Raw genomic sequence first — 27120 nt, 5'->3', positions numbered from 1 at the left:
AAAAATTACACCACTTGTAATCGTTTTATTTTAACTTGTTTTATGTCTCTCAAAAAAACACTATTTTGTCCCTGGAAACATAATGACGTATACCTACTGATATATCATGTCTTTACATAAATTCTTAGAAATAGAGTCGCTTCACATTCTAATCCACTATCACTTTTTTAAAATTGTAATTTACTTGATATCAAGAAATTCAATTTGAAAAAGATAAAAGTAAAATATTACTTTAATAATATGATAAATTTTATACTGGAAAATAACCTTCTACTTCCATAGCAATCTACAATTAAAAGAGCTTCAAGTAAAATTGAATAAATTGTTTCTTGAATCTGAGATGGAGGAGTAAGTTGCTAACAAAGCAGTCTTTATGAAAATTTAGTTCTAACCTTTAGACAAAACTTTAAAAATACACGTGAAAAAAGGTAAACAAAAACTACCTAATAATACTGAAGCCTGAAGAAAGACAGACAGATTTTGGGATGGAGTCAAAGTTAACAGTAAGTTGAACAGCTCGGTACAAGTCCTCCATTTGGTTTCTTTAGGATTTAATTCTACAGCCTGATATACCTGAAGCAGAAGTGGATGCATTGGATACTGAATCTATGAAAGAAAAACCCACTCTTTCAGACAGGAGCAAGTGGGAGAGCCACCTGGGTGGCCATGACTGCCAAATGGTGAGGGGAAAACCCTGGGAGAGTCAAATGAAAGGTATAATCAGTTGTGTGAATCAACTCAGTTAAGTCTGTGACAGAACCTAAAATACAGCTACTTCAAATTTCAAGCAAGGTCTTTAAAGTTGTTATTCTTTGTTCCTTGAGAGTCAGGAAAATAAATGCATAAAGTAATGACAAGATAGAAATGTTATATACCAATATACATATTTATATAATGTTGATATATTTTTTCAAGGTCTGTTTAGAAGGTATCCAGCCATGTAATATGAAAAATAGAGACGTTTATTGAAGAAGTTATAAGATACAAGAAACATTGTACATAGGACAATGACACCTCAGTCCCCTTTAAAGGCACCTCACACACTTCTCCCAATTGCCATCAGCTTCCCCATCATATGTTCCTGAATGTTATTGATGGTCTGAAATCTCTTCCCTCTCAAAAGGGATTTTAGTTTTGGGAAAAGCCAGAAGTCACAGGGCACGAAATCTGGGCTGTAGGGGAGCTGAGTAACCTGGGTGGTTTAATGTTTCCCAAAAGAGCTCTGCATGAGATGTGATGCATGAGCTGGCATGCTATCGTCATGAAGCTGCTGATTACCAGTTGCCCATAGCTGTGGCCTTCTGAATCTGAATAGTTTCCACAAAGGCATGTTTAAGCTTAATGCAAAATTTGATGCAGATTCATTGCTCTACTCATTCAGTCATTTTGAATGTGAGAGCCACACAGTGCACATGCTCACTCAGTGGCATTGACCACCACCAGTGAAGTTATCATTGTTCTTGCATGCACATTCCAGTCCACTCTCCTTGGCTGCCAGGTTACATTGGTATCATGCAAACATTCTCGTTATATTAATAATGGCTGGACTTTTTCCAGATAGGCCTGTGTCTGCGCGTGCGTGTGTGTGTGTGTGTGTGTGTATGACTAATAAAACTCAAATTGTCTGTTAAATAATTTAGAATTTAAGGCTATGTGTAAGGTCAAATGGTAGGTGAGATCCTGTATTCATAAATAATATTCATTTTTTAAACATTTTTGTGCCCACTATATTTCAAAAGTTAAAACTAGTCAGTCGAAAAGTGCATTCTAATGATTAATAATATATAATCATTTCAACTTTTTTCTAGAACATTGTAAACTTTTGAGATTTTGATTCAATTTGGTCTTATTTCCCCAAACTTCAGATGTATTTTCTGAGAAGCTAATTCAGCTTTAATCATATGATTAATAAAATATGTATTAAGTAATTAAGTTTTCTTGGTAGCACATATTCCTCTCAAACATCATGACCATCAAGAACTTAGTAAAATGTGGAAAACATTCCCTGTAAAAACAAAAAAGGCACATGAATTTTTAAAGAATAGGAAGTTTGTTTTTAGAATCTGCTAAAAACAACTCAGAGGTAGTGAAACTGGAGAGTTGCTGAGACTTTCAAAATTGAGAAGCAGAAGGTGATAAATACTTGGGCAAAATTGCAATGGATATAGCACAATAACATGCAGATAAGGCAAGTTGAATGCATAGTGTTTTAAGGGGGGTAATAGTGGGATTGTTTTCTTGGAATAGTCATTTTTTGATTTGCAGTGTAACTGATATGCATCTATTCTCAGAAAATAAAAACAGACTTTAAAAAGGAAAAGTTATTTTCAAAGAGGATGTGTAGTATTTGCTCTGGATGTTTGGCTTATTTCAGAGAATCTGAAGTTGAAAAAATAGGGAATGCTGGATAAAATGAGGTTGGCTTGGTTAGCTTGGTTGTCCTGGAGCACTATTTTGACTATACATTAAGTGGGTTTGTAAATTGAGAGCCATTGTAGACTCTTATGCATTTCAAATGGAGTTTAAGATTACTCCAACAAATGTATGTATGATGGATTTATTTCAGTGTGGAGGGAGACTGAATGGAATGCTGTACACTGAAGTGACTCTCCCTTTAATAAGGATTTGAAATATAAACCCATTATACTTGTGGGTATGAAAAGAAAAGCTGCATAGTTTATAAATGGTGTGTGTAAGAATTATTTTTGTGGAGTTAAATTAAAACATGGTCATGTGAAGAGGCCTAGATTATAAAAAGGATCAGAATTAATTTCTTATGTGTGATATGAAAACAATACGGAAATCGCAGATCCAAGGGGGATATAATGAGAAGTTGATAAATGAAGTTGGTTTATGAATAATGTGTTGGTTGGTGTTCAGTATCACCTGTTTTAAGTAGACATACACTTAATGTAAGGATTATGTCTAAGTATCAATCGATTGGTTTGGGACATCCCAACCCTAAGCTTAAGGAAAATGTGAAAATCTTGCTATAAATTGATCATATTAATTTTAGTCAATCCTTAATATTTTTTCTTCAAGATAAGTTTGGTTGTTGCTACTGAACTTTGCTGACAAAGAATTGACCCATGTCTAGAAGCATTATGCAGTTTGAAAGCTGTGAAAATCATTGGCCCTTAATCATGCAAATAATGATCCATATAACAATTCATTTTATTTTAAAAAAAATAGGACCTATTTTAAAATACATTTTTAAAGCTTTCTTTAGAATATTTGGCCTATAAGATGTTGTGATTTAAAAATGGCATGGTAAAATGCATTTAGGAAATGTAATATAATATCATGGATCTCAATGATTCACAATGAAATTATTGTGTTGGCCAAAAAGTCTGTTTAGTTTTTTTCTTGTGGAATAACACATTATTTTTCATTTTCACCAATAACTTTATTGATTTGGATATTTTGAGTATGTCAGCTCTCTCCCGCTATTAGTTTCTAATGGGTAGAGTCCATGGGTCCTGCTAAACATTTTTCAGTGTATAAGACAGCCCCACAGCAAAGAATTATTTGGCCAAAATGTCAATACTACCAAGAAATTTCATAAACCACTTTTGTCATGTTCGATCAGTCATAGCACCTTCTCCATACACTGCACAAATCTTGTTTTGTGTTTCAGTTGTGTTTTTACCTTTCTTGAAATAATAAAGCATAATATACAAAAAATGTTGCATATTTTCTTCCATCTTCAATATTAAAATGGCCACACAAAACTTCACCAATTTTGATATGTTTTGTAAATGCATGATGATATGACAGCTGTCACAACACATTCTAACAAAATTGTTTTTATGACATTAAAGACAACTAAGTGCTAGTAGAGCCACTGTATGGGAAAAAAAAAACTAAATAAATTTTTTGGCCAACCCATAGTAAAACCTTTGAAGAATCCTGAATCTAAGAGACAGATGGACAGAGAGAGAGAGAGAGAGAGAGAGAGAGAGAGAGAGAGAGAGAGAGAGAGAAAGGGAGAAAGCAAGAAAGTCTAAATTTGTTTAACTCAATATTTCTTAGTTGTTTCATCCTAGACCAAGGGTTAGAAACTCGTTCTGTAAAGTGCCAGATAGTGAATATTTTTGGTCTTGCAGGACAGGAGGCAAAATTGAGGGTATTATGTAGGTACTTAAATAACATGACAGAAAACAAATTGCCACAAAATTTTATTAATATAATTCAAAATAAAATAATAATAAGTACAATGTTTTGTAATGTATCTCTACTAATATGAGGAATGACATTATTTTGTGGGTAAACTTTTTACTTAATTGAGTTTCCAAGTAAGTGCTCCTCTCATCAAAACTATTATAAATGAGCCCTGGCTGGCGTAGCTCAGTGGATTGAGTGTGGGCTGTGAACCAAAGTGTCGCAGGTTTGATTCCCAGTCAGGGCACATGCCTGGGTTGCAGGCCATGAACCCCAGCAACTGCACATTGATGTTTCTCTCTCTTTCTCTTTCTCCCTCCCTTCCTTCTCTAAAAATAAATAAATAAAATCTTAAAAAAAACTATGATAAATGTTGGTCAGTGAAAACACTTCTTAGTTTATGAACCATACAAAAATAGGGGCAGGCTAGGTGTTACCCATGCACAATAATTTGTTGATCCCTGCCCTATATGGTGGAATTTCTTTTTAAATATACTGCCATTTATTTTAGAGCTAGCATTTTATAATACCATTTCTCTTCAACATAAAGCAGAGAATGGTAAAGCTGACTGGCATGAACCTCATATAAGAAGGATTTTTAACAATGGGGTGAAAAAGTTATGTTCTAAGGATACACAAGGGATCAATGAGCATCTTGAGGTATAAGGTAGAAGCAAGAGTCACTAGAAAGAGCTGCTGGGTAATGATGTCTTCAAGGGAAACCAGGGTTCAGTTATGGCAAAGAGGGAGAAAGAACCTTCAAAGAAGGTATGGAGTAGGGGGAAATTGGTTGGTTTTGGATTGCCAGTTTTCAACTGCAGAATGAAAGAGAATGGAAGGTTGAGTTAATAAGGGGCCAAGGAGTACTGACCATTATTCTAGGAATGATGGTGTGGTGGAGCAACAATTATTAATGAAAATAATTACAATTTTGGAGTGACTGATGCAAATAGGAATAAGTGACATGAGAGATTTACTCCATAGAGTCTGTGTGAGGAAGGCAGACACTAAGCCTGGGGCAAGGAGACTTAACTTCTATGATGATGGGATCCATAGGTAGCTTGATAGTCTTCACCAGTAGGATAAATGCTAATACAAGACATCCTATTGCTTGAACTGTGTGATGAGGGATTCTGGACAACAGACTTGCAGTATATGTAGCCTAAATGATTTGGATATAAGTACTGGGTGTAGTTCCTCAATTTTCATCCTCTTTCTCCCTTTGCTTCTTTCCTTTCATTCATTCTCCTTCTCCTTCTTACTACCTTTAAATTCCCAGAAAATTTTCAGAAAGACTGTTCTGAAAGTTAGTTAAAATCAAGCCATCATCTCCCTTCTAACCCATTCTCCACTTATAAGCCATGAAATATATATGCACTGTGATATCCCTCCAGAACCCAAATGCTCTTTAGCTTATTAATCATATTATGTCTCTTCAAGAGTTATGATACCAAGTCATCAGTGGAAACTAAATTAGGACTCTCCCTAAAAGTATGCTGCTATCTGTCACATCTGTTTCTTCTATTTCTATTAGTTTGTGTGTTCTGTGATCTAACATTAAAGTATAATATGCATCAAATTTGAAACACAACCATCATCCACCAAAGGCTAATATGAAAAACAGTCTGTCATAATGGAGGGTATATGTTTGCGGTATGAATTCTGGTAGAATCAGAAAACCCACATAGGAAAGGTATTTAGAGATTCACTTTGAGATATCCTTTGCCTTAGCTGTTAATATTACAGTATCATTGAAATCACTGAGATACAATTTCAGTTTTTGTCTCTAAACTAGAACATAGGGTACAGAGATAATTGAACAATACAATATTAAAAAAAATAAAATATCAGAGAAGAGGGAAATGATTGTTCAAATTAATTCAAAATTAAATGAAAGTATCTAGGCTCACCATAAATTTATTTCAAGTCACTTGATTCATCTTCATAGCTCCACAAATGGATTAATATTCTTCTAATTAGTTTTTAGATAGAACTGGATTTTAGAATGATCAATAAAACCAGTAAAATAAAAATTTTTCAGAAAGCATCTCCATAGCTTCATGATTTTCCCATTTTTCTCCCATTACCGAATGATTCTTTGATACTTATAGTCTGGCCCATCTTATTCTTTAACACATGTCCCTAACCTTGTCATTTTTCTTCCTTTTCTTTCTGTTTTTTCTTTCTTTCTTTCTTTTTTTAATGTATTCACTTTTAGAGAGGGGAGGGAGGGAGGGGGGAAGGGGGGAGGGAGGAAGGGAGAGAGAGAGAGAGAGACATCAATGTGCGGTTGCTGGGGGTTATGGCCTGCAACCCAAGCATGTACCCTGGCTGGGAATTGAACCTGCAACACTTAGGTTCGCAGCCCGCCTGCGCTCAATCCACTGAGCTATGCCAGCCAGGGCGTCTTTCTGTTTTTTCTTTATACATGAGATTTCATCATCCAATTATCAGACTCAGGGTATCACATGTCTTTCACTCACATTCTAAAACTTTTGTGCATGACTGTATTATAAGAATACCATATTTTATAAATTATTTTTCTTTATTATTTTCAATTATGAATTGAACAATAACTAAGACTTAGACAATGTTATCTCATAGACATGGTACATATTAGGAGTATATTAGAATGATTTAATGTATAACTATCATGTATCTGTGTATATCCCCATAATTTGTTATCTTTTACCATTTTATTTTTATTTTTTAAACTATATTTTATTAATTATGCTATTACAGTTATCCCAATTGTTTTTCCCCTTTATACCCACCCCCTCCACCCTTACCCCCTCACCCTCCAGCATCCCCCCACTTAGTTCATGTCCATGGGTTGTACGTGTAAGTTCTTTGGCTTCTCCATTTCCTATACTATTCTTAAACTCCCCCTGTCTATTTTATGCCTACCAATTATGCTTTTTATTTCCTGTAAGAACTTTCCCCCTGAATTGTCCTCCTTGCCCTCCCCACTGATAAGCTTCTATGCAAACTCCATTTCTGTGATTCTGTTGCTGTCTAGTTGTTTGCTTAGTTTTTGTTTATGTTATTTAGGTACCGTTGATATTTGTGAGTTTGTTGTCATTTTATTGTTCATAGTTTTTGACCTTCTTCTATTTCTTAGATAAGTCCCTTTAACATTTCATATAAGAGCTTGGTGATGATGAACTCTTTAAACTTAATCTTACCTGGGAAGCACTTTATCGGACCTTCCATTCTAAATTATAGCTTTGCTGGATGGAATAGTATTGGATGTCTTTCATGACTTGAAATACTTCTTTCCAGCTCTTTCTTGCTGCAAAGTTTCTTTTGAGAAATCAGCTGATAGTCTTATGGGCACCCCTTTGTAGGTAACTGTCTCCTTTTCCCTTGCTGCTTTTATGATTCTCTGCTTATCTTTAATCTTGGGTAAATTAATTATGCCTTGATGTGTTCCTTCTTAGGTCCACTTTCTTTGGGACTCTGGACTTCCTGGACTTCCTGGAAGTCTATTTCCTTCACCAGATTGGGGATGTTTCCTTCATTATTTTTTCAACTAAGTTTTCAATTTCTTGGTCTTCCTCTTCTCCTTCTGACAGCTCTATGATTCAGATATTGTAGTCTTTAAAGTTGTCCTAGAGGTTCTGAAGCCTCTCCTCATATTCTTGAATTCTTGTTTCTTCATTCTGTTCTGGTTGGATATTTATTTCTTCCTTTTGTTCCAAATCGTTGACTTGAGTCCTAGTTTCCTTCCCTTCACTGTTGGTTCCCTGTATATTTTGCTGTATTTCACTTTGTGTAGCCTTCATTTATTACTTCATTTTGCGACTGAACTCAATCAATTCTGTGAGCATCCTGATTACCAGTGTTTTGAACTCTGCATCAAATAGGTTGTCTATCCTCATGGCTTAGCTCTTTTTTTTGAAGTTTTGACCTGTTCTCTCATTTGGGCCATATTTCCTTGTCTCAGCACACCTGTTAAGTTGTAAGGAGGTGGTGAAACTCTCTTGGCTATGTTGTGGTGCTGTCTGCAGCGTGGGGTCGGAGAGTGAACAATGCTGCTTGCTTACTCTGTTCTAGCTACCCTTTCCAAGGAACTTTCCTGTGAGAGTTCTCCTAACTTTGCAACCCCCACCCACAGTATTTTACTGCTAGATGTTTTGAGTCTTTAGTTTCCTGATGAGCCAGCCACTCCTCACCCATGTGGTCCACAGCCTTGCTGTGGGTCCTCTCTGCCTGCTTGGCTGCCTGTCTCCACTCCATCCTACTGGTCTGGGTGAATATTTCTTTAAGTCCTTGGTTGTCAGAGCTTCATGGAGTTTGCTATTCTGGCAGTTCTGGTTGTTTATTGTTTTTAAATTGGTTGTTATCCTTCTTTTGGTTGTGCAAGGAAACAAAGCATTTCTACCTATGCTTCATCTTGGCCAGATCTCTCTTTTTTTCCATTTTAAAGGCTTCTTCTTTAAGAAACTTGAAAAAAATTTCCCAGTAGTAAATATATACTTAATGTTTCTTTAAATATTATGAAATGTATAATATCATCTGACATTAGCATTTGAAAATAGTGTTATTTCACCAGGAAGTCTATATAACTGCTCTGTCCAAGTAAGATTTTTCTGTTTTGTGTGTTAATGTATAAGCAAGGTAGAACTAAAACAAATACAGGAAAACAAAACAAAACAAAACAAACAAATATATATATATATATATATATATATATATATATATATATATATATATATATGTGATTGCAAGTAGATGAGATTTGCTGAGGCAGAGGTTGCCTTAAAAAGGAATTAATATGTAATTACTGAACTGTCCACTTTGCTTAGAAATGTGATCTAAATAAGTTGATTCTTTATGATATGGTAATACAATAGTTCTTTAATTGGACAATGTCACAGTGAAAGTACTGACAGAAAGGTTTTGATTTGTCATTTTATTGGACAGATGCAAGTAAGGAGAATAAAGGGAGAAACAACAGTGAATAATCTGTGGCCCACACCAAACATGAATTCCTAAGAATCAAAAATGACTGTTTTAAATACCATCTTCCATGCTTTCATCTACAAAAGAAAAGGTTATTAAAGCAGATGGTGTTGCAGCTACACATCTTCACAGGCAGGCTTTAATTATGCCCCATTGTAGCAGACTGAAAACTGAAGCCCAAGGGATAGCAATGTCTATAGAGTCTCACAGGATGGGAAATAACAGGGACATATCTCAACTTTTTTCCCTTTTTATTGATTGCATTGAGGTGAACAAAATTATACAGATAAACAAAATTATACAGGTATTAGTCACAGAATTCTAGAATACTTCATCTGTATACTATATTGTATGTTCACCATCACAATTCAAGTCTCCATTCATCACCATTTAGTCCCCCTAGAATTTCAAGTTATGCTTGAATTTAAGAGATGCTTATCCTTAGTTCATCGTTGGTTTAATTAAATTTAAGTTAATAAAAACATTAATTAGAATAAACACATTGATTCTGGACATAGACATTTCATTACTAAGTCTATGTTTCTATAGTTATTTTACTGATATCCAATATTTTTAAAAATAAATTAAACCATGTTTGAATGTTTATGCATTGAAAACACAAAACCAAAAAATAAATATAAACATAAGTATAATATAAATATAAATGTAAATGTAAATGTTTTATATATGTGTGTGTATATGTGTGTGTGTGTGTGTGTGTGTGTGTGTGTGTGTGTGTGTGTGTATATATATATATATATATATATATATATATATATATTTCATTTGTGGCCAAGGATATCTTGAAATTGCATGAAGTGGAATAAAGAGTCTAGAGCTGTGGGGAAAATGTGTAAGGGAGATAGCCAAGGCTGGTTTCACCTTCTGCATTTTTCAATTTGTTTTCTTATCAGCATGCCTATAAACTGGAAAGCATTAGGTACTGAACCATTGATAAGCATGTAATAATTTCTTCCAGTATTTCTCAACCCTCCTTTATGGAATCTCTTTTATAATGTTCACCATTTGAAATGAAAGGAGTTACAATAAAAATATAAAACAAATTGTTTTAATATCAGAGGCTAAAGTGCATATGCACCATGCTTTTTGCTAAACTTTGGATGGATTAAAGGGAAGGGAGCTACCTAGAAAAAGAGGTCAACTTAGCTGTCTTCCAACATAGATAACAATGAAGCACTTTCTTACTTATGAGCATTTGAAGGTTAGACAGTTGCATGCCATCCAGCAAGTAAGATTCCTGGAAGAAGCAAGAGGATTGGCTTCGGCTTATTTCAGGAGAAAATGAACTAATTAAAAATATAACTGAAAGTTCTCAGAATCAATGGAAGTTTGAAACTCCAGGACTGGAAAATAAAAAGGAGTTGTGAAGAGCCAGGCATTGTTGACACAGGAATGTGTTCAGTAAAATTTGGTGGAGATACCGCATCTGGCAACTACTTCAGTGGGCATTTGACCTCCATGCTTTCTGGATCCTTGAGGGTTCGCAGTTGTAAATAGTTTCTCAAACTCAACTTTATTCCCTTAAGAATCTGAGTTATCTGAGAAAATTCCATACTGTTTTCCATAGGGGTTGTACCAATCTGCAATCCCACCAACAGTGCACTAGTGTTCCCTTTTCTCCACAACCTCTCCAACACTTGTTTTTTGTTGCTTTGTTTATGATGGCCATCCTCACTGGTGTGAGATGGTATCTCATTGTGCATGGATGGAACTAGAAAGCATTATGCTAAGTGAAATAAGCCAGGCAGTGAGAGACGAATACCATATGACCTCACCTTTAACAGGAATTTAACCAACAAAACAAACAAACAAGCAAAATATAACCAAAGACACTGAAATTGAGAACAGGCTGACAGTGACCAGAGGGGAGAGGGGAGGGAATTTCAGGAGAAAAGGGGAAAGGTTTTCAGGAACAAGTATAAAGGACACATGGAGAATAACAAGGGGAGCAGGTGAAAACAGGAGGGAGGTGGGGAGGGCTGGTGGGGTGGGATGGGATGGGGACAAAAAGGCAGAAAACTGTACTTGAACAGCAATTAAAATATAATTAAAAAACAGAATCTGAGTTAAAGGTGTGGTCATGACTTAGGGATGTTTTATTTGGCTTTTTTGTCTTTATGATTAGAGACTAGGTTCTACTTTCCCTTAATACTCACATAGTGCAAGAACCCTCCAAAATAAGAAGGGAAATTAGATGTGAATGGTCAGATAAGTGAAAATACATACACTATGTTGCTGATATGGAGAAATAGGAGGTAAAGTTATTAACCTACCATCTTAAATGCTTAAATTTTTTAGGATAATATAAGAATGTTTGATTCTCCTCAAATTATGATAATATCTTTAATGGCCAATTACAATACTATCATCAATTATTTTGTTTAAATATTGAGCATCTATGTACAGGTACCTAGAAAACATCCATGACCAGGTTTCTTTAATCCTGTAGACCACCATGAGAGTGTTAATACCACCATTTTATAAATGAGAATACTAAGTATCAGAAAATTTAAGTAAGCTAATTGCCAAAATTTACCAAGAGCACTGTCAGGGTTAGGGGCCATGTCTCTATGATAGAGATCTCATTTTTCTACATTTTTGCTTTTATTTTTCATTTCAAGTTATACTGCCATGACACATATTAGGCAGTAATATGTTCCCCTAGATTAATGTTCTCATACATTGTTTTATTTCCTTCTTTATCGGCTATGTTGACAATGATTTGTATGTTCTTGCATTAGAAATCTCAATAGACTATAAGGCCTTGTACTTATATATTCCAGATTTAGCACAGTGCCTAGCACATAAACAATGCCAGATACAAAGTCAGTTTATCATGGAAGACTGAAAGAAGAGAAATAATGCAAGAAATGGGGTGGTGAAGGAAAAATGAAAGAAAAGAAAGTGGAGTAGAAGAGAAAATGGATATACAAGAACTGGATAAGACCATCTTACAGGGACTAGATAATACTGTCTCCTAGCATTTTAACACATATACATCAGTACATAATAATAATATTTTAATGATATAATAATGTTGATGACTATCTTTTGTGGGTATAATTTTATTACTCGGGACCCATAAAAATTTTTAGTATTTTTTAATTATCAACATGATCTTTTTTATAAGATGTTCTCTTATTCTAAAGAAAATTTTTGGACTGATGTGGTCAAGAGAATTTGCTGTTACACTTCAATGATTGGAGTTAGTCTTCAGTTATCTCTATACTAACTTTTATCTGGTATCCACTTTCCTCTAAAATTAAAGTATGGATAAAAGAGCTTTAGAACTGGGAAGTGACTTAACATAATTATGAATTTAAGACAAAGGGTTATCTTTCACTTCTTTGAAAATTCACAATGTTCTATAAAGGTTTTAAGAAATATCTATTTAAAAGGGTTTCCTGAGATGAATAACTGCAAATGTCAAGGGATGAGAGTTCTTTTATAGTAATTCTATCTCAAGAATGTCAGGTGCTGGAGCAAAGGTGACATAAATGATTTGAGTGAGTTATTCTATATCCCAATGATGGTCCTGCAGAGAAATGAAAGCAGTATTTAATAACCCACAGAGAGATTTATTCAAAGTCAAAATGTCAGAGGTAATCAAACTATTTAACTTGTGTTCATAGCTTTACTTTGAATTATACAAGTGGATACTCAGAATTTATTGCATACTGGTAAATTAAGGAAACAGAATTTTTATAAAGTTGAAGGATGCACTGTGGCTTTCAGTAACATATTGATAGTCTTTATAGTGATATTTTAAAGGAATTATGATTACTAATAAAATTCAACATAACATTTTCTCTTATTTTAATATACATCTGCCAAATATGTTGAGCTAATTTTTGTGAATGCTGCCTTCTACACAATGCCAAGAGAAGAAACAGAAGTTTGTTCAAATCCCAGAGGCCCTTTTTCTGCCCTTTATCAGTCACTACTCCCTTCCAAGGGTAGTCATTATCCTGACTTGTAACATCAACTGGCTAATATAAATAACACTGCTGCTATGAGAATTCATATGTATGCCCCCTGATAGATATATGTCAATACTTATCCACATACATCTGTGTTAGGAATAGACAGTATGGATATCTATATGGATATTTAGACATATATTCATATACATTTGTGTTAGGTGTATACAGACAGTCCCCAGACATACAATGTCTGATTTGCAAATTTTCAATTTACAGTGGTGCAAAAGTGACTCCCTTTCAGTAGAAACATTATTTTGAATTCTGAACTTTTTCTGGTTACAATACTCTCTCATGATGCACCAAGACACAGCTTCAGTCAGGCACATGATCATGAGAGTAAACATCCAATACTCTACTATGTACTGTGTTGCTAGCAATTTCTAGATATTGTTTTCTGCGCACATTTAAGGTAGCTTAGGCTAAGCTGTGCCATTTGGTGGAAAAGGTGCATTTTGACTTATGATATTTACAACTTATGATGTTTTTTTCTGGGCAAAACTCCATCATAAGTGAAGAGATATTGTATCTTACATGGATTTGCTGAGTTATGTAGTTATACGTGTGTTCTGCTTTGGTAAAAACTGTTACAGAGATTTAAAAAGTGATTGCACCAATTTACTGTCCCACCAGATGTACATGAAAGTTCCAGTTACTTTAGATATTTTTAAATATATTTTGTTGATTATGCTATTACAGTTGACCCATTTTTCCCCTTTATTCCCATCTTCCCTGTACCGTTCTCCCACCCATATTACTCCCATCCCTTAGTTCATGTCCATGGGTTGTACATGTAAGTTCTTTGGCTTCTCTATTTCCTATATTATTCTTAACATCCCCCTGTCTGTTTTATACCTACCATTTATGCTTCTTATTCCCTGTATCTTTTCACCCATTGTCCCCACTCCCTTGGCCCCTCCCCACTGATAACCCTCCAGGTGGTCTCCATTTCTGTGATTCTGTTCCTGTTCTAGTTGTTTGCTTAGTTTTGTTTTTTTTTTTAGATTCAGTTGTTGATAGTTGTGAGTTTGTTGTCATTTTACTGTTTGTATTTTTGATCTTCTTTTTCTTAGATAAGTCCCTTTAACATTTCACATATGAAATGTTAATTCCCAAGGGGCTTGGGAATGATGAACTCCTTTAACTTGACCTTATCTGGGAAGCACTTTATCTGCCCTTCTATTCTAAATGATAGCTTTGCTGGATGGAGTAATATTGAATGTAGATCCTTGCCTTTCATGATTTTGAATACTTCTTTCCAACCTCTTCTTGCTTGTAAGGCTTCTTTTGAGAAATCAGCTTCTAGTCCTATGGGCACTCATTTGTAGGTAACTGTCTTCTTTTCTCTTGCTCCTTTTAAGATTCTCTCCTTATCTTTAATCTTAAGTAGTGTAATTATGGTATGCCTTGGTGTGTGTTTCCTTGGGTCCAACTTTTTTGGGACACTCTGAGCTTCCTGGTCTTCCTGGAAGTCTATTTTCTTTGCCAGATTAGGGAGTTTCTCGTTCATTATGTTTTCAAATAAGTTTTGCATTTCTTGCTCTTCCTCTTCTCCTTCTGTCACCCCTATGATTCAGATGTTGGAATGCTTAAAGTTGTCCCAGATGTTCCTAAGCCTCTTGTCACTTTTTGAATTCCTGTTTCTTCATTCTGTTCTGATTGAGTTTATTTTTTTCCTTCTGCTCCAAAATGTTGATTTGAGACCTGGTTTCCTTCTCTTCACTGTTGCTTCCGTGTACATTTTGCTTTATTGCACTTTTCATAGCCTTCACTTTTTCCTCTATGTTGCTATTATACTCAACCATTTCTGTGAGCATCCTGATTACCGGTGTTTTGAACTGTGCATCTGATAGGTTGGCTATCTCTTCATTGCATTTTTTCTGGAGCTTTGATTTGTTCTTTTATTTGGGCCATATGCTTTTGTCTCTGTTTGCCTGTTATGCAGTAAGGGGCGGAGCCTTAGTTATTCATCAGGGTGGGGCAACCCATTTTACTGCATCCTGGCTCTGTATGTGGGGAAGGGGTGAGAGAGGGAACAGTGCTGCTTGATCAGCTCTTGGCAAGCTTTCAGTCACTTCCTCTGCTACCCACAAGCAACTTAGGCTCTTCTGGTGCTGATTTCCAGGTGCGTCAGTTTGTGTACATTCTAGAACTCTGTGGGTCTCTCCAAAGAACTCTCCTGTGAGGCTGGGAGTTTCTCCCACCACCTCAAGCCCCACAGATTTTTTTCAGTCAGAGGTTTTGAGGTTTTTTTCCCCTTCACTGAAACCCTGGGTTACTCGGTCTGCCTCACTCCCCAGTTGCTCCTCTGAGTTTTTTAGCTCACAAATGTGGTACCACCTACTCTATCAGCAACCACCTTGCCTAGTCTACCAGCTGCTATTTTGCCCTTCCTGGTCTGCCAGCCATCACCTTGTCTTGAGTACTGGCCCTCTGGCTGCCTGTCTCTGCTCCTCCTACTGGTCTCGATGAATGTTTCTTCTTTAACCCCTTGGTTGCTGGACAATTCAATTTTCTGACAGTTCTGGTTATTTTTTGTTTTCAAATTTGTTGTTGTCCATCTTTTCATTGTACCAGGAGGCAAAGTGAATCCACCTGTGCCTCCATCTTGGCTGGAAGTTCCAGTTACTTTGGATCTTTGGCAGTACCTATTATTGGCTCTCATTTTCATTTTAGCCATTCTAAGTGTAAAAATAAAATGCTCTGAAAATGTGTCTACTTATATTCTTTCAGGTTATCAAAAGAATCAAAGTAATGTTAATCAAAAAAGAATCTTTATGTATAAGTTTATGTTTAAAGGATTTAAAGAATTGTTCCAAATGTTTTCTATACTGAAATGTAGCAGGGGAACACATTGCTAAAAGAGAAAAATTTTTCTTCAACTTCAATGGAACCAGATCCATTAATAGAATATGGCTTAAATAGTTCAGTCTTTTGTATTTATTAAAAATTTTAAATGTCATGCAACATCTTATGTACCTGATGGAGCTTAAGATGTCTTATTCTTACACTTTCTTGATAAAAACAACTGTATGAAATTATGGTTTAATACTATTCATATAATGAAACTCTCTTATTTATTGAAATATGATAACATCTGTCCCTAATCACTTAGTTACTGAATCACTCTAAATCACTGAAAATCTTTTTGTCATTTATTTCCAAGATAATATAATATTAAATTAATTTTAATGACAAATATTTAGATTAATGTTTTAAAGAAATTGATAAGCTGCCATGATTAGAATTTAAAATCTGTTTTTGGTAAAGTAAAAGTAAAAGGTTCCACACACATTTTGGTGCCAATGGTGGATCAGAGAGTATAATGAGGTTGGAGTATGGTTGATGGGCCAAAAGGAGGCAAGCATATGGTTATATGAATATTCAAAGCCTGTAAGAGCAGGGGCAAATATAAGTCCGCATATGATTTGAAGGGTATGAACCTGGTATTAAAAACTGTAATGACTGATTCTGAAGAGTAAGACTTAAAAGGATCCAAGTAAGAGATACTAAAACATTGGCATTTGAATATATAAACATTTTAGACATAAGCAGAAAGCCATAAATTAAGAATAATAACTCCATTTTGATCATTATTATCCCTATTAAGAATACTATTTGAATTATTTTGCTGCCTGTACTCCCCCAATTTACCTTCTGTGCTTTTATTGGCACCAATTGTTTTCCTAATTACTCACCTGCTCATAAACAACATAATTACTGAAAAAAACGTGGGGCTCAAACTATTTGGTCCAATATTCATGCTGCAGTATGGTTCAGCACCATCTTAATTTTGACAGTAACCATTTATATAGAGAGATGTATGTGAATCTTATTTGTTTGTTTCTAAATCTAACAGTTCTCCTAATGTTTCCATAGTTGTACAACTTTTGCTTTAGCTCATTCTGTTCCCTCACCGGGAGTTTCTTCCTCTCTACCTTCCTTATTCCATGGCATCACTCCTTGTCCTCTATGACACAATTTAGACTAGATTTCCATGATTTGAGCCCTACCACTTATGGCTAAGCCCTGTAATGTGTGTTCCCATCCCCACCACTGGGTTATAGAATTTTTCCTACCTGTCTCTCACATGAACTTATAATCTAATTGAAGTCAGGGACTATACATTAAAAATAATTGTAATATAGACACACTTAGCAGAGTACTTTTTAACAACAAATTGAAAATTGGCTTTTAAAGGTTTAGTGAAATAAAACAAATATTTTGTTTTTGGAATATAAGCATGTCAAAAAATGAGAGGTGATGGCAAATGGGTGAACAAAGTGAAAAGGAATATAGTCAATGATATTGTGATAAGTTTTCACAATAATAGATTATTGCTAGAATTAGTGGAGTGTTCACATAATAAAGTATAAAAATGTCAAATCAGTGTATGGTACTCCTGAAACTAATATAGCTAATATATTGTATATCCATGACATTTATTTTTTTTAAGTTAAAGAAAATAAACTTATTTAACTCAAAGTTACTAGTTCTTAACTGGAGGTGACGTTGCCTCTCCCCTCTCCAGGGAACTTTAGATAAAGTCTGGAGACATTTTTGGTTGTCACACTGAGGAAAGGGGCTGCTACCAACATCAAGTCTGTAGAAATCAGGAGTCCTGCTAATCATCCTACAAAGTCAGGGCAGTCCTCCATAACAAGGAAATATCCAGTCTCAATGATAATAGTATCCATGTTGAAAAACCATACTCTAAGTTACAAAAAACACTCTTATTATTAATTGTTTCAATTTTTTTTAAATTAACAACTACTATTTATGTAACCCACATGTGAGACTAACTTCTGCATATCTGTCATCATTTTCATTACCATTGAAATGAATACTGGTGCCTTACTTATAAATCTACTAACTTGTGTAATTTACATGCAAGCATAAATGTGGTCAAATCTTCTTATTATATTTTATACTTAGTTTATTTTCCCAGTCTTTTATGTTTGACTAGGTATTTTTTCTCTTTCATTGGATATCTACCTTCCTAAACATATACCTATATTAAAAGACAAGCATGTATTCTTCCATAGTTATAATTTCCTCATATATATTATACAAATATATATTACTGTAGTTTCCTCATCTATTTATAAATTGCTGGTGAGCCACTATTGCTGAGGTTTCCAAGGTCTCCATTCTAGAGCCACTGCCAGAAGCAAAGGTCTTTTCAATTTCTAACTAGCAACTTTCTCCTTTTTTCAGACTAGAATCCATCTAACAAAGAAGATCAGAAGACTAGTTTCCAAAGGAGTCTTGGAAATGTACATTTCAGGCTTGTAATGACCCACAGTAATAGAAGACTATAGAGGGCAGGCATGGGCTCGAGTACCAACAGATAATATCCAATGTTAGTGAGACTCATGCTAGGATAAGATTTTGTATTACTATTATCATTGTCTTGTGCACAAAAATGAGTTCATGTTGAAATTATTTTGTTCATTTTGTGCCTTTGTCACCTGACAATATCTGAATGAAACTTCTCGAAGTCAACTCATATGGCATTAATTTATGCTCTTCAAAGCCTGAACATTATTATCACATGATGTGGATGAGTCATAATCCATCCAGCCATTCATTTTAATGGATTTTCACTTTGACTCTTCTTTTTGACCATGATTAACACTGCTGAAATAAATTTCACTCTTCATCCTTCTCTATATATTGGCACTTATTTTCCCTATTAAGACAATGACCCAAGTTTGGGATCACTGTTGAGATGGAATAGGTTTTGTTTTCAGTTGCTGCATTGCTTTCCCATATGACCATATACTTTATATTTTTGGTATCAACATAAGAAAGCACCCCTTTCATCAAATCTCTGCTAGTGACATATTATCTGAGATAGTCTTTCGCTTTTCTTTTTTTCTTTTCCCCCTGAGAAAACAAGTCACAGCAGAAGATAACCTAAAATACTATCTCAACTAGACCGCAACTTTACAGATTATCATGCATCATTACAATGCTTGGGGATTTTTGAATAATTACAGTTTTCTAGTGTAAAATTATTATGAAAATGACTTAATCCCATAGAAGTGGAGTAGCTTTTCAGTAATATTTCAGCTAAGACAGATACAATATTCGATTATGTTTTTGTTTTATTTTGCTGTATTTTTCTAAGATGGCTAAAAGCTTGGGAGAGTCTGTAGTGTTTGTATCAGGTATTGTCCCTGGTTGAATCAGTCACAGTAAGCTAATTTATATTGTGATTACTCTCAATCTCAAAATCTTAACAACTTTTAACATCAAGTGTTCAGTTCTTGCTATATATCCATTACAAGTTGGCTGGATTAGGAATAGTTTACTCCATGGCTATTTACCACCTGCTGAAGCATTGCTGGTGGTTGTGGCAGGGAGAGAGAAGGCTGAAAGTTGAACATGAGCCCTGAGGAACTTCTTCCCATCAATGACATATATTGTGCCCAATCACTTGGTAATTAGCAATATTGACTAACATATTTATTAGAATGATTTCTTGGAACACATATTAGACATTTCTCAACTTGTCATGGTTTAGCACATAGTATTTCAGTTGTCTTCCTGTTCTCTTAGTGATGACTTTACCAGTTTTGACTTACTTTGTAAGTGTGTTAACATCATTGGTTTTGAAAAAACCTTGGTAGTTAGCTTGGTCTATAGATTGGAGAGTTAAATGGTCAAATAGCTACACATTTGTATTTGTTATAATGCTCAGGTAGCTCATTGAAAGAATTGATAAATGGCATCAAAATATTGTGACAGTTTAATCAGCAGCATTAAAATAAATGGCATCAGTGTTTGTCGTATTTTCATTGTGATTGAAAACTAGCTGCAGCTGCTGATGATTGCCATTTGGATGCAGTTTAATTTCATCAGAGCACCCATATAGTACCTGAGAATATTTGCAGCTCTTGAATTGCTAAGGTAGTGCTTAGAGTTTGTGATTGTTATCTGAAACTATATAATTCATGGAAAAACCTTAGTAATTGAAAGGGGTTAGGAGATTATAAATGTACATCTTCATGAAGGCAGCAAGTAATTTTTGTCCACAGAAAAATAATCTTTTGGACAATCTCTGATATTGCAGCTTTGAGTAAATATCATTAAAATTCTGATCCCATATTGCTTGTTCTTTTCAGATGTCAGCTACATATGGATTCTGAATATCATCCAATCTGTTCTTCAAATATAAATGTAATTACTGGTCAGTGATTTGGATAATTTATACATCTGATGAAATCATGGAGGTTTTCTTAATTATTTTGACTTAGAGTTTGTCCCCTTAAGAAGGAGGATTTGAAACAATATTACTTTGAGTTAAGTCACTCCTACGCCTAATAATAGTCACATGTGTTTATTAAGTAGCCTTGCAGTGGATTTTTACTCACAAGTCCTAATCAGAAGCTTCAGATCCAAAACAGGGATTCCCTCCAAGAAAGGAATACTTTGTGTGCCTATCTCCTATATTGTTTGTGAAGGGCAAATGGAGGTTGTATACCAAGGGTATAAAATTTAAGCTCTAGATGGCTGGAATAAAGTTAATTTTTTTTGGTTATGAGGGATTATGAAAGTCATTAAAATAAACTTCCATTCAATTTTAAGACACCTGAGACATAGTTCTTAAACTTTTGCCTAAATGTAACCCATGTGCTTCCAATAATAATCTTATTTCTTATTTTCCGTTATCACTTGAAGACTTCTTAAATGAAGAGAAGGCAGTAAATATTATTTGTTAATACCTCTTTCTCCATAATACCTCCTTCTCCATATAGGACTATTACTAATACTGATATTATTATTCTACTACTCTTAATAAATAATTTATACACCAATATAATATGAGTACTGGTCAATAGTTTGGGATAATTTACACATTGGCTGAAGGCATATAGGTTTGCTTTGGTTTAGGGTTTGTAATCTCAATAAAGTGCAGGATTTTGAGCCAAATTATCCTGCGTGAGGTCAGCTTTGCTTCCGCTAATAGCCACATGTGCTATATGTTCTATATTTATCACCTCATTTATTTTTCAGAACAGATGTCTAAGGTAGGAGTGAGACATGGACATTTATTAAAGGAGAGGACCAAGATTTAGAAAACTTAAGAAAATTGTTCAACCAAAGAGGAGGGGGGAGAAGGAGAGATAATAGGGGAAGGGCCATCAAGGAATATGTATAAAAGACACATGGACAAAGCCAAAGAGGTAGGTAGGTTCAAGGGTGGGAGGCAGAGATAGGTGTGGTGGGGTGAAAATGGAGACAACTGTGCTGGAACAGCAATAAAAAATAAAGGAAAATTGTTCAAGTCACTGATATTTTAAATTTATACTGCCTGATTATGAAGCCCATATTTTTAAATACCCTGATATATATTTCTTTCTTCTTCCCTGCCAAATTATATTTTCTATCAGCACTCTCACCTGTAATATAAATCTCAGATAGTGGTAAAATGATTAATTAAATACTGTAACTGTTAAACATTTGCCAAATCACTAAAATCAAAATAGAATATCAATGAAATTTTCTGGATATTAACATTGTTTTCTCATTGTGCACACCAAGATTCTAAATCTAGGACTTCATAATTAATCAGACAATTATTTCAGAAGTTCTTATGTTTGCTGCATTTCCTCTTATGTAATTATCCCATAGCATGCTGGAACACATGGGCACTAGTCCAGCTTTCACATTCTTAGTAGAATGATCAATTGAAATAGCAATTTGGCATACAGTGGACAATATTCTGTTTCCTCCAACATGTGGATGAAACATGGTTCTGTGAAGGTTATACTATCACATAGGCTGGTAGTTTAAAATGTTTATCATTAAAAATATTTTTAACTGGGTTATTAATAATTTTGTCCTATTGTTGGACCCATTGTTGCTGCTGATATTATTTTGGAAGTCTCTGTGATGTGTTCAAATTAAAATTCCTTCTTGAGCCCTCAGGCACAAGATAGTTATTACTGCCATGCTTTTTGGGAAAGAATTGCCAGATGATATGCATAGTGAGATGTGTTCACTTATCAACTAAAAGGAATTTTGTTTTCCTTTCCTTTCACTGGTGGATTTGTGTGTTGAGGCAGATAGAATAAGAGAGATTCTATCAAGATTATTTCATTGATCACAAAATGCATTTTTATATCAGTAAAGACCCAAAATTGAAGCCTTTCAATCAGTCAGTTGGCTGTCACTAAAATGGTGTCTAGTATATTTATCAGTCTCTTAAGCATGAAAAATGTTATCTCGGACACAAACCAGTTTTGAGGTAGCAAAAAGAGATTATTAAATAGATGAAAAATTTTTGTTGAAAATACAGATTTAAAAGTTTCAATACTGAGAAATGTGATTTCCAAATGATAATTTGATACTGATATGATAGAGAAAGAAACAACAATTAATAATTAAAAGTAATACTGTAAATAATGCTGCTATGAACATTGGGGTGCATAGGTTCTTTTGAGTTGCTGTTTCAGGTTTCTTAGGGTATAATCCCAGCAGTGGAATAACTGTATCAAAGGAAAGTTCCATGTTTAGTTTTTTGAGGAAATTCCATAAAATTTTTAGAGTGGCAGCACCAGTCTGCATTCCCACCAACAATGCACTAGCATTCCCCTTTCTTCACATCCTTGCCAGTACTTGTTTTTTGATTTGTTAATGATGGCCATTCTGACTGGTGTGAAGTGGTATCTCATTGTGGTTTTAATTTGTATGTCTCTGATAGCTACTGACATTGAACATCTTTTCATATGTCTCTGGGCCCTCTGTGTGTCCTCCTTGGAGAAGTATCTGTTAAGGTCTTTTGCCCATTTTTCAATTGGATTGTTTGTCTTCTTAGAGTGACGTCATGGTAGTACTTTATATATTTTGGAGATCAAACCCTTTTTGGAGGTATCGTTTGCACCATTGTTTATAATCACAAAGTGCTGGAAACAGCCTGAGTGCCTTTCAGTAAATTAATGGATAAAAAAATTGTGGTAAATTTACACAATAGAATACTACACAGCAGAATGAAGGAACTCCTATTCCTCACAATGGCATGGATGGAACTGGGGAGGATCATGCTAAGTGAAATAAGACAGGTGGTGAAAGACAAATACCATGCGATTTCACCTATAAGTGTAATCTAATCAGCAAAAGAAATTAGCAAAATAGAACCAGAGACATGGAAATAAGGGACAAACTGACTGTAACCAGAGGGGAGGAGAGAGGGGCATAATGGGAGAAAGTAGGGGATGGGGCAAGTCAAGGAACATATATAAATGCCCCATGGGCAAGGATAACATGGTGAGAATTGACTGAGGGAGCAACAGGGGCATGGGTGGGGCAGGGGAGAACAATGGGGGAGAATGTGGGACAACTGTAACTGAAGAACAATAAAAAAGCAATACAAATATATGCATTAAATAAAGAGAAATTGATGGCTGGCAAATAAAACTCTTAGCTCGTCAACTATTTTTCTGTAATAAGAAAGTTTTTTAAAAGTTTTCCTAATATGTGGGGTCTTTGGTTTGTGTGTTTTACATGTTTCCTGATCCAGATTTATATTTTTGAAAACAATATCTACTATCAACCTGATATAAAGAGCAGTTCATTGAGACTGACATCTTCTGGGAAAGAAGGAATTATTTTCAATGGAATTGCTGACTGGTTATATGAAGGTGAGTTGAATAGATTTAGTTTCAAAATAATGCAAATGTCATATTTGAATACAATATCTCTAAGAAAAATCTGTTCATTTTAAAACAACACATATAGCACTATTTCTCTACATTTCCTTTCAACATTTCCTTCGTGCTTTCATATCTTTGCATATAGTCATATTTATACTTGTTGTGATTTATATCTACTTATATGATTTCACATTTGACATTGTGTGTGTGTGTATAAAAATATGAAAGTGAACGATTACCTTGTATCACTCAGGAATTAGATGTTGAATTTTTCTGATTTCTGGAAAAGAAGAAACAAAAACCTCTACTGCTCAATAAAGCCACTTGATTTTAATCATTCCTGTTAAGAATATTATGTCACATTTGGAAAGCCATTGCATATGGAGGAAAATAAAACCTACCTAAAGAGCTCTTTGCAATAACTATTGAATTAAGTTTTAATAATAACTTAGAATATAAAAAGAAATTAGATGAGGAAAACTTCTGTCCAGTTTAATTATGTACCAATTATCAGCTGAGTTATAGGTACCGATTTCCTGGGGAAACTCAAAGCTTGACTTTAATACTTAGATTTCAGGCTCTGAAACTGATTTTGGCAAAATATGTCAAGATTTAAACTAAGTTAGTCTATTTTATTAGAAATGATTAGGCTAAGTATCACTCAGAAAATTTATTTTCTGGAGCAACATTGGCAAATGCAATTTCTCTGCCTCAGAGTCAATATTTTTAATTCTGTAAAGAAGTAAATTATTTAGCTCATTTATTTATTTATTTATTCTTTCATTCAACAGATATCATTAAAGATCTGCTATGTTCTAAATACTTTTCTGGGTCTTAGATACATCAGGGAACAAAATAAATTACTGCTCTCGGAACCTTACATTAAGAGACAAATTTTGCTGGATGGAGCTTTTTTATCAAGAAAGTAACGTTGTGTGTGGCCCTTGATATTTATATGTGTATGTTTGCATGTATGTTTATATCTGTAAGATATTTTTGTGGATATGCCAGCATCAAATAATAGGAGATTTGAGAGGCTACAGTTTATCCCAAGGTCCAGTGGTAGCTACTGTGAAAATAACTATTTTTATGCTATGGAAATTTTTTTTAAAAATTGAAATACCAAAGTGGATAGATAGGGTTCTTTGTTTAAAAGTGTCAGAAGCTAATTCTAGCTTTCTTATTTCAAAAAGATAATTTATTTAAAGGACCTGGGGTGGCCCAGTAAATTGAAGAAACAACCGGAGAACAAATATAAAACTTGAATATTTCTGGTAAACTAGGTAGCCAGAGCAAACCATATCTTAACTACAGGAACTAGGTAAGATATGCCCTTTATCTTTAAAATTTTTGGACTATGTGAGACTCTGACAGACAAAAAAAGAAGATCAATTCAGTGTTTTAAGTAGTCAAATCACAGTATGCACAAAATTCTATGAAAGAACAAAGGGGAGAAATTTATCTCATCCTTAGGGATTGGCAACTATTTCCTAAAAGAGAAACCCTCTGAGTTGAGTCTAAAATATTAAGTTGGACACATAAGAAGTAACTAGGAAGAAAAATGTAAGCAAGAGTTAAAAGCTTGTAAAAACACAGTAGGGTTAAATAGCATAGTGAGTGCCTAGGGAACTGAAATCTGCTTGTTATTATTGAGGCATAACACTTAAAGAAAAAGAAGGCAACAAGAAACAAGGTATAGTGACCCTAAAAATAATCTGAGATTTCAATTATTTTTTTCTAGTAAATGGGAGGACTAATAGAGCTTTTCAAGTAAGGGAGTGTGTCAATTCTTTCATATAAATAGATCAGTTGGCTACAGTGAAGCTGGGATTGAATAGCAGAAAGAACTAGTGAGTATCCATAAGGTGTTGTTTCTTATTTTTTTATTATTTATTCTATTAAAGTTGTCCCAACTTCTTTCCCTTTGCCCCCTCTACCCAATCCACCCCTCTAGCCCATGATCAATCCCCTCTTCATTGTCCATGGTCATAGGTCATTCATATTTGTCCTTTGACTAGTTCCTTCCCCTTCCTACTTCCCATTACCCCCTCCCTTCTACCTTCATACAATTATAGGTCTGTTCCATGTTTCTATAACTCTGCTTCTATTTTTCTCAGTAGTTTATTTTGTTCAATATTCCAGTTATAAGTGAGGTCATATGGTATTTGTCTTTCCTCTACTGACCTATTTCACTTAGCATTGTAGTTTCCAGTTCCATCCATGCTGACACAAAAGTTTTTATGTTCTGTAAAGAGTTAATGAGCAATAGGACTATGGTTAAAACAGGAAGAAGGAGGGAAGATTCTAAAACTGATGAGCCAGTAAAATAGATAGATTTTTGTGGTTAAATAGTTTGGGAAGATGGAAGACAAGAATAACTCCTTGGCTTCTGGTTTGGATAACTAGTAAACAGTGGTGACAAAAACAGTGAGCAGGCATTCTTTAGGACTAGTGGACTTCAGAGAGGAGAGGAGTAGTTTAGAAAGAACATTGATGCTTCTTGGTGTGCTGCCATTCTACATTGTCTGACAAATAGTGATCCCTGACACTAAAGAACTTTTGGTCAAATGGGGATATACTCAATGTAAACTGTACTGACTTGACCAATGACCAAGATGGCTTGGGCCTCTGTCCTTTAGGGAAAGCTTCATATAGCATATGGTATTACATTTTTAAAAAATTTATAAAGACAAAGAGACCATTTTCTGATGAATTATGTTTTTTTTTCTTAATTAGAAAATAAAAATGTATGTATCTGGGCTAAGAGTGAAAATTGCATTGGTGGATAGAGAGGACAAACAGGTAACAGAAACTTTTGTGATGATATGTGCAGGTCTGGCACATTCCAAAGGGGAAGTGGAAAAATTATAGTTTTTGCCATTCAAATTAAATTCAATCCTTTGGGCTTTTATGTTTTAGGTATACTAGGAAACTAGATGTACTATGTGATTTAACCTTACCTTGCTAATATATCTAATCATTTACTGAAGAAACCCAGATAATGGAGGATACACAGATCATGGAGGAAACCCAGATCATGGACAGAGCCCCAGAACTCATGAGAAGCAGAGCTCACACTTGAATGTGTGTCTTCAAAATCAGGGCTTAGTCCTAGTTAGCTATACTTGTCACAGGACAGTGCCTTTCATTGTTCCCTAAAGGATGACATACATTATGCACCTAAGATGTTGGATTTCATTGGTCTCTTTACTCAGCCAAAGACTCTGAAACCTACTATCCATGGATTTAAGTCAATTTGCTTTAGTTCTAAGATAAGGGACCCTACCACAGGAATCAATGATAAGGTATGGTAGAGGAATTTAGGAATATAT

The 27120-nt window shown here is 34.7% G+C and overlaps 1 protein-coding gene across 4 annotated transcripts in view; it reads left to right on the top strand.

The window, feature by feature from the left end:
* DPP10 (dipeptidyl peptidase like 10) overlaps window positions 1–27120 on the top strand; it is a 715620-nt gene that overhangs the window by 580521 nt on the left and 107979 nt on the right. For all 4 annotated transcript variants that reach the window (XM_045826271.1, XM_045826270.1, XM_045826272.1 and 1 more), the window contains one exon: window positions 23656–23776. In XM_045826271.1, coding sequence (XP_045682227.1) covers window positions 23656–23776 — 121 coding nt within the window. The remainder of the gene's footprint in view (window positions 1–23655; window positions 23777–27120) is intronic.

This window comes from Phyllostomus hastatus, unplaced genomic scaffold (assembly GCF_019186645.2).
Source record: "Phyllostomus hastatus isolate PE091 unplaced genomic scaffold, TTU_PhHast_1.1 phas_scaffold_60, whole genome shotgun sequence".
In the NCBI taxonomy this organism is placed as follows: Eukaryota; Metazoa; Chordata; class Mammalia; order Chiroptera; family Phyllostomidae; genus Phyllostomus; species Phyllostomus hastatus.
The sequence above is the reverse complement of the archived record's forward strand: the minus strand, read 5'-3'. Positions and strand labels throughout refer to the sequence as shown.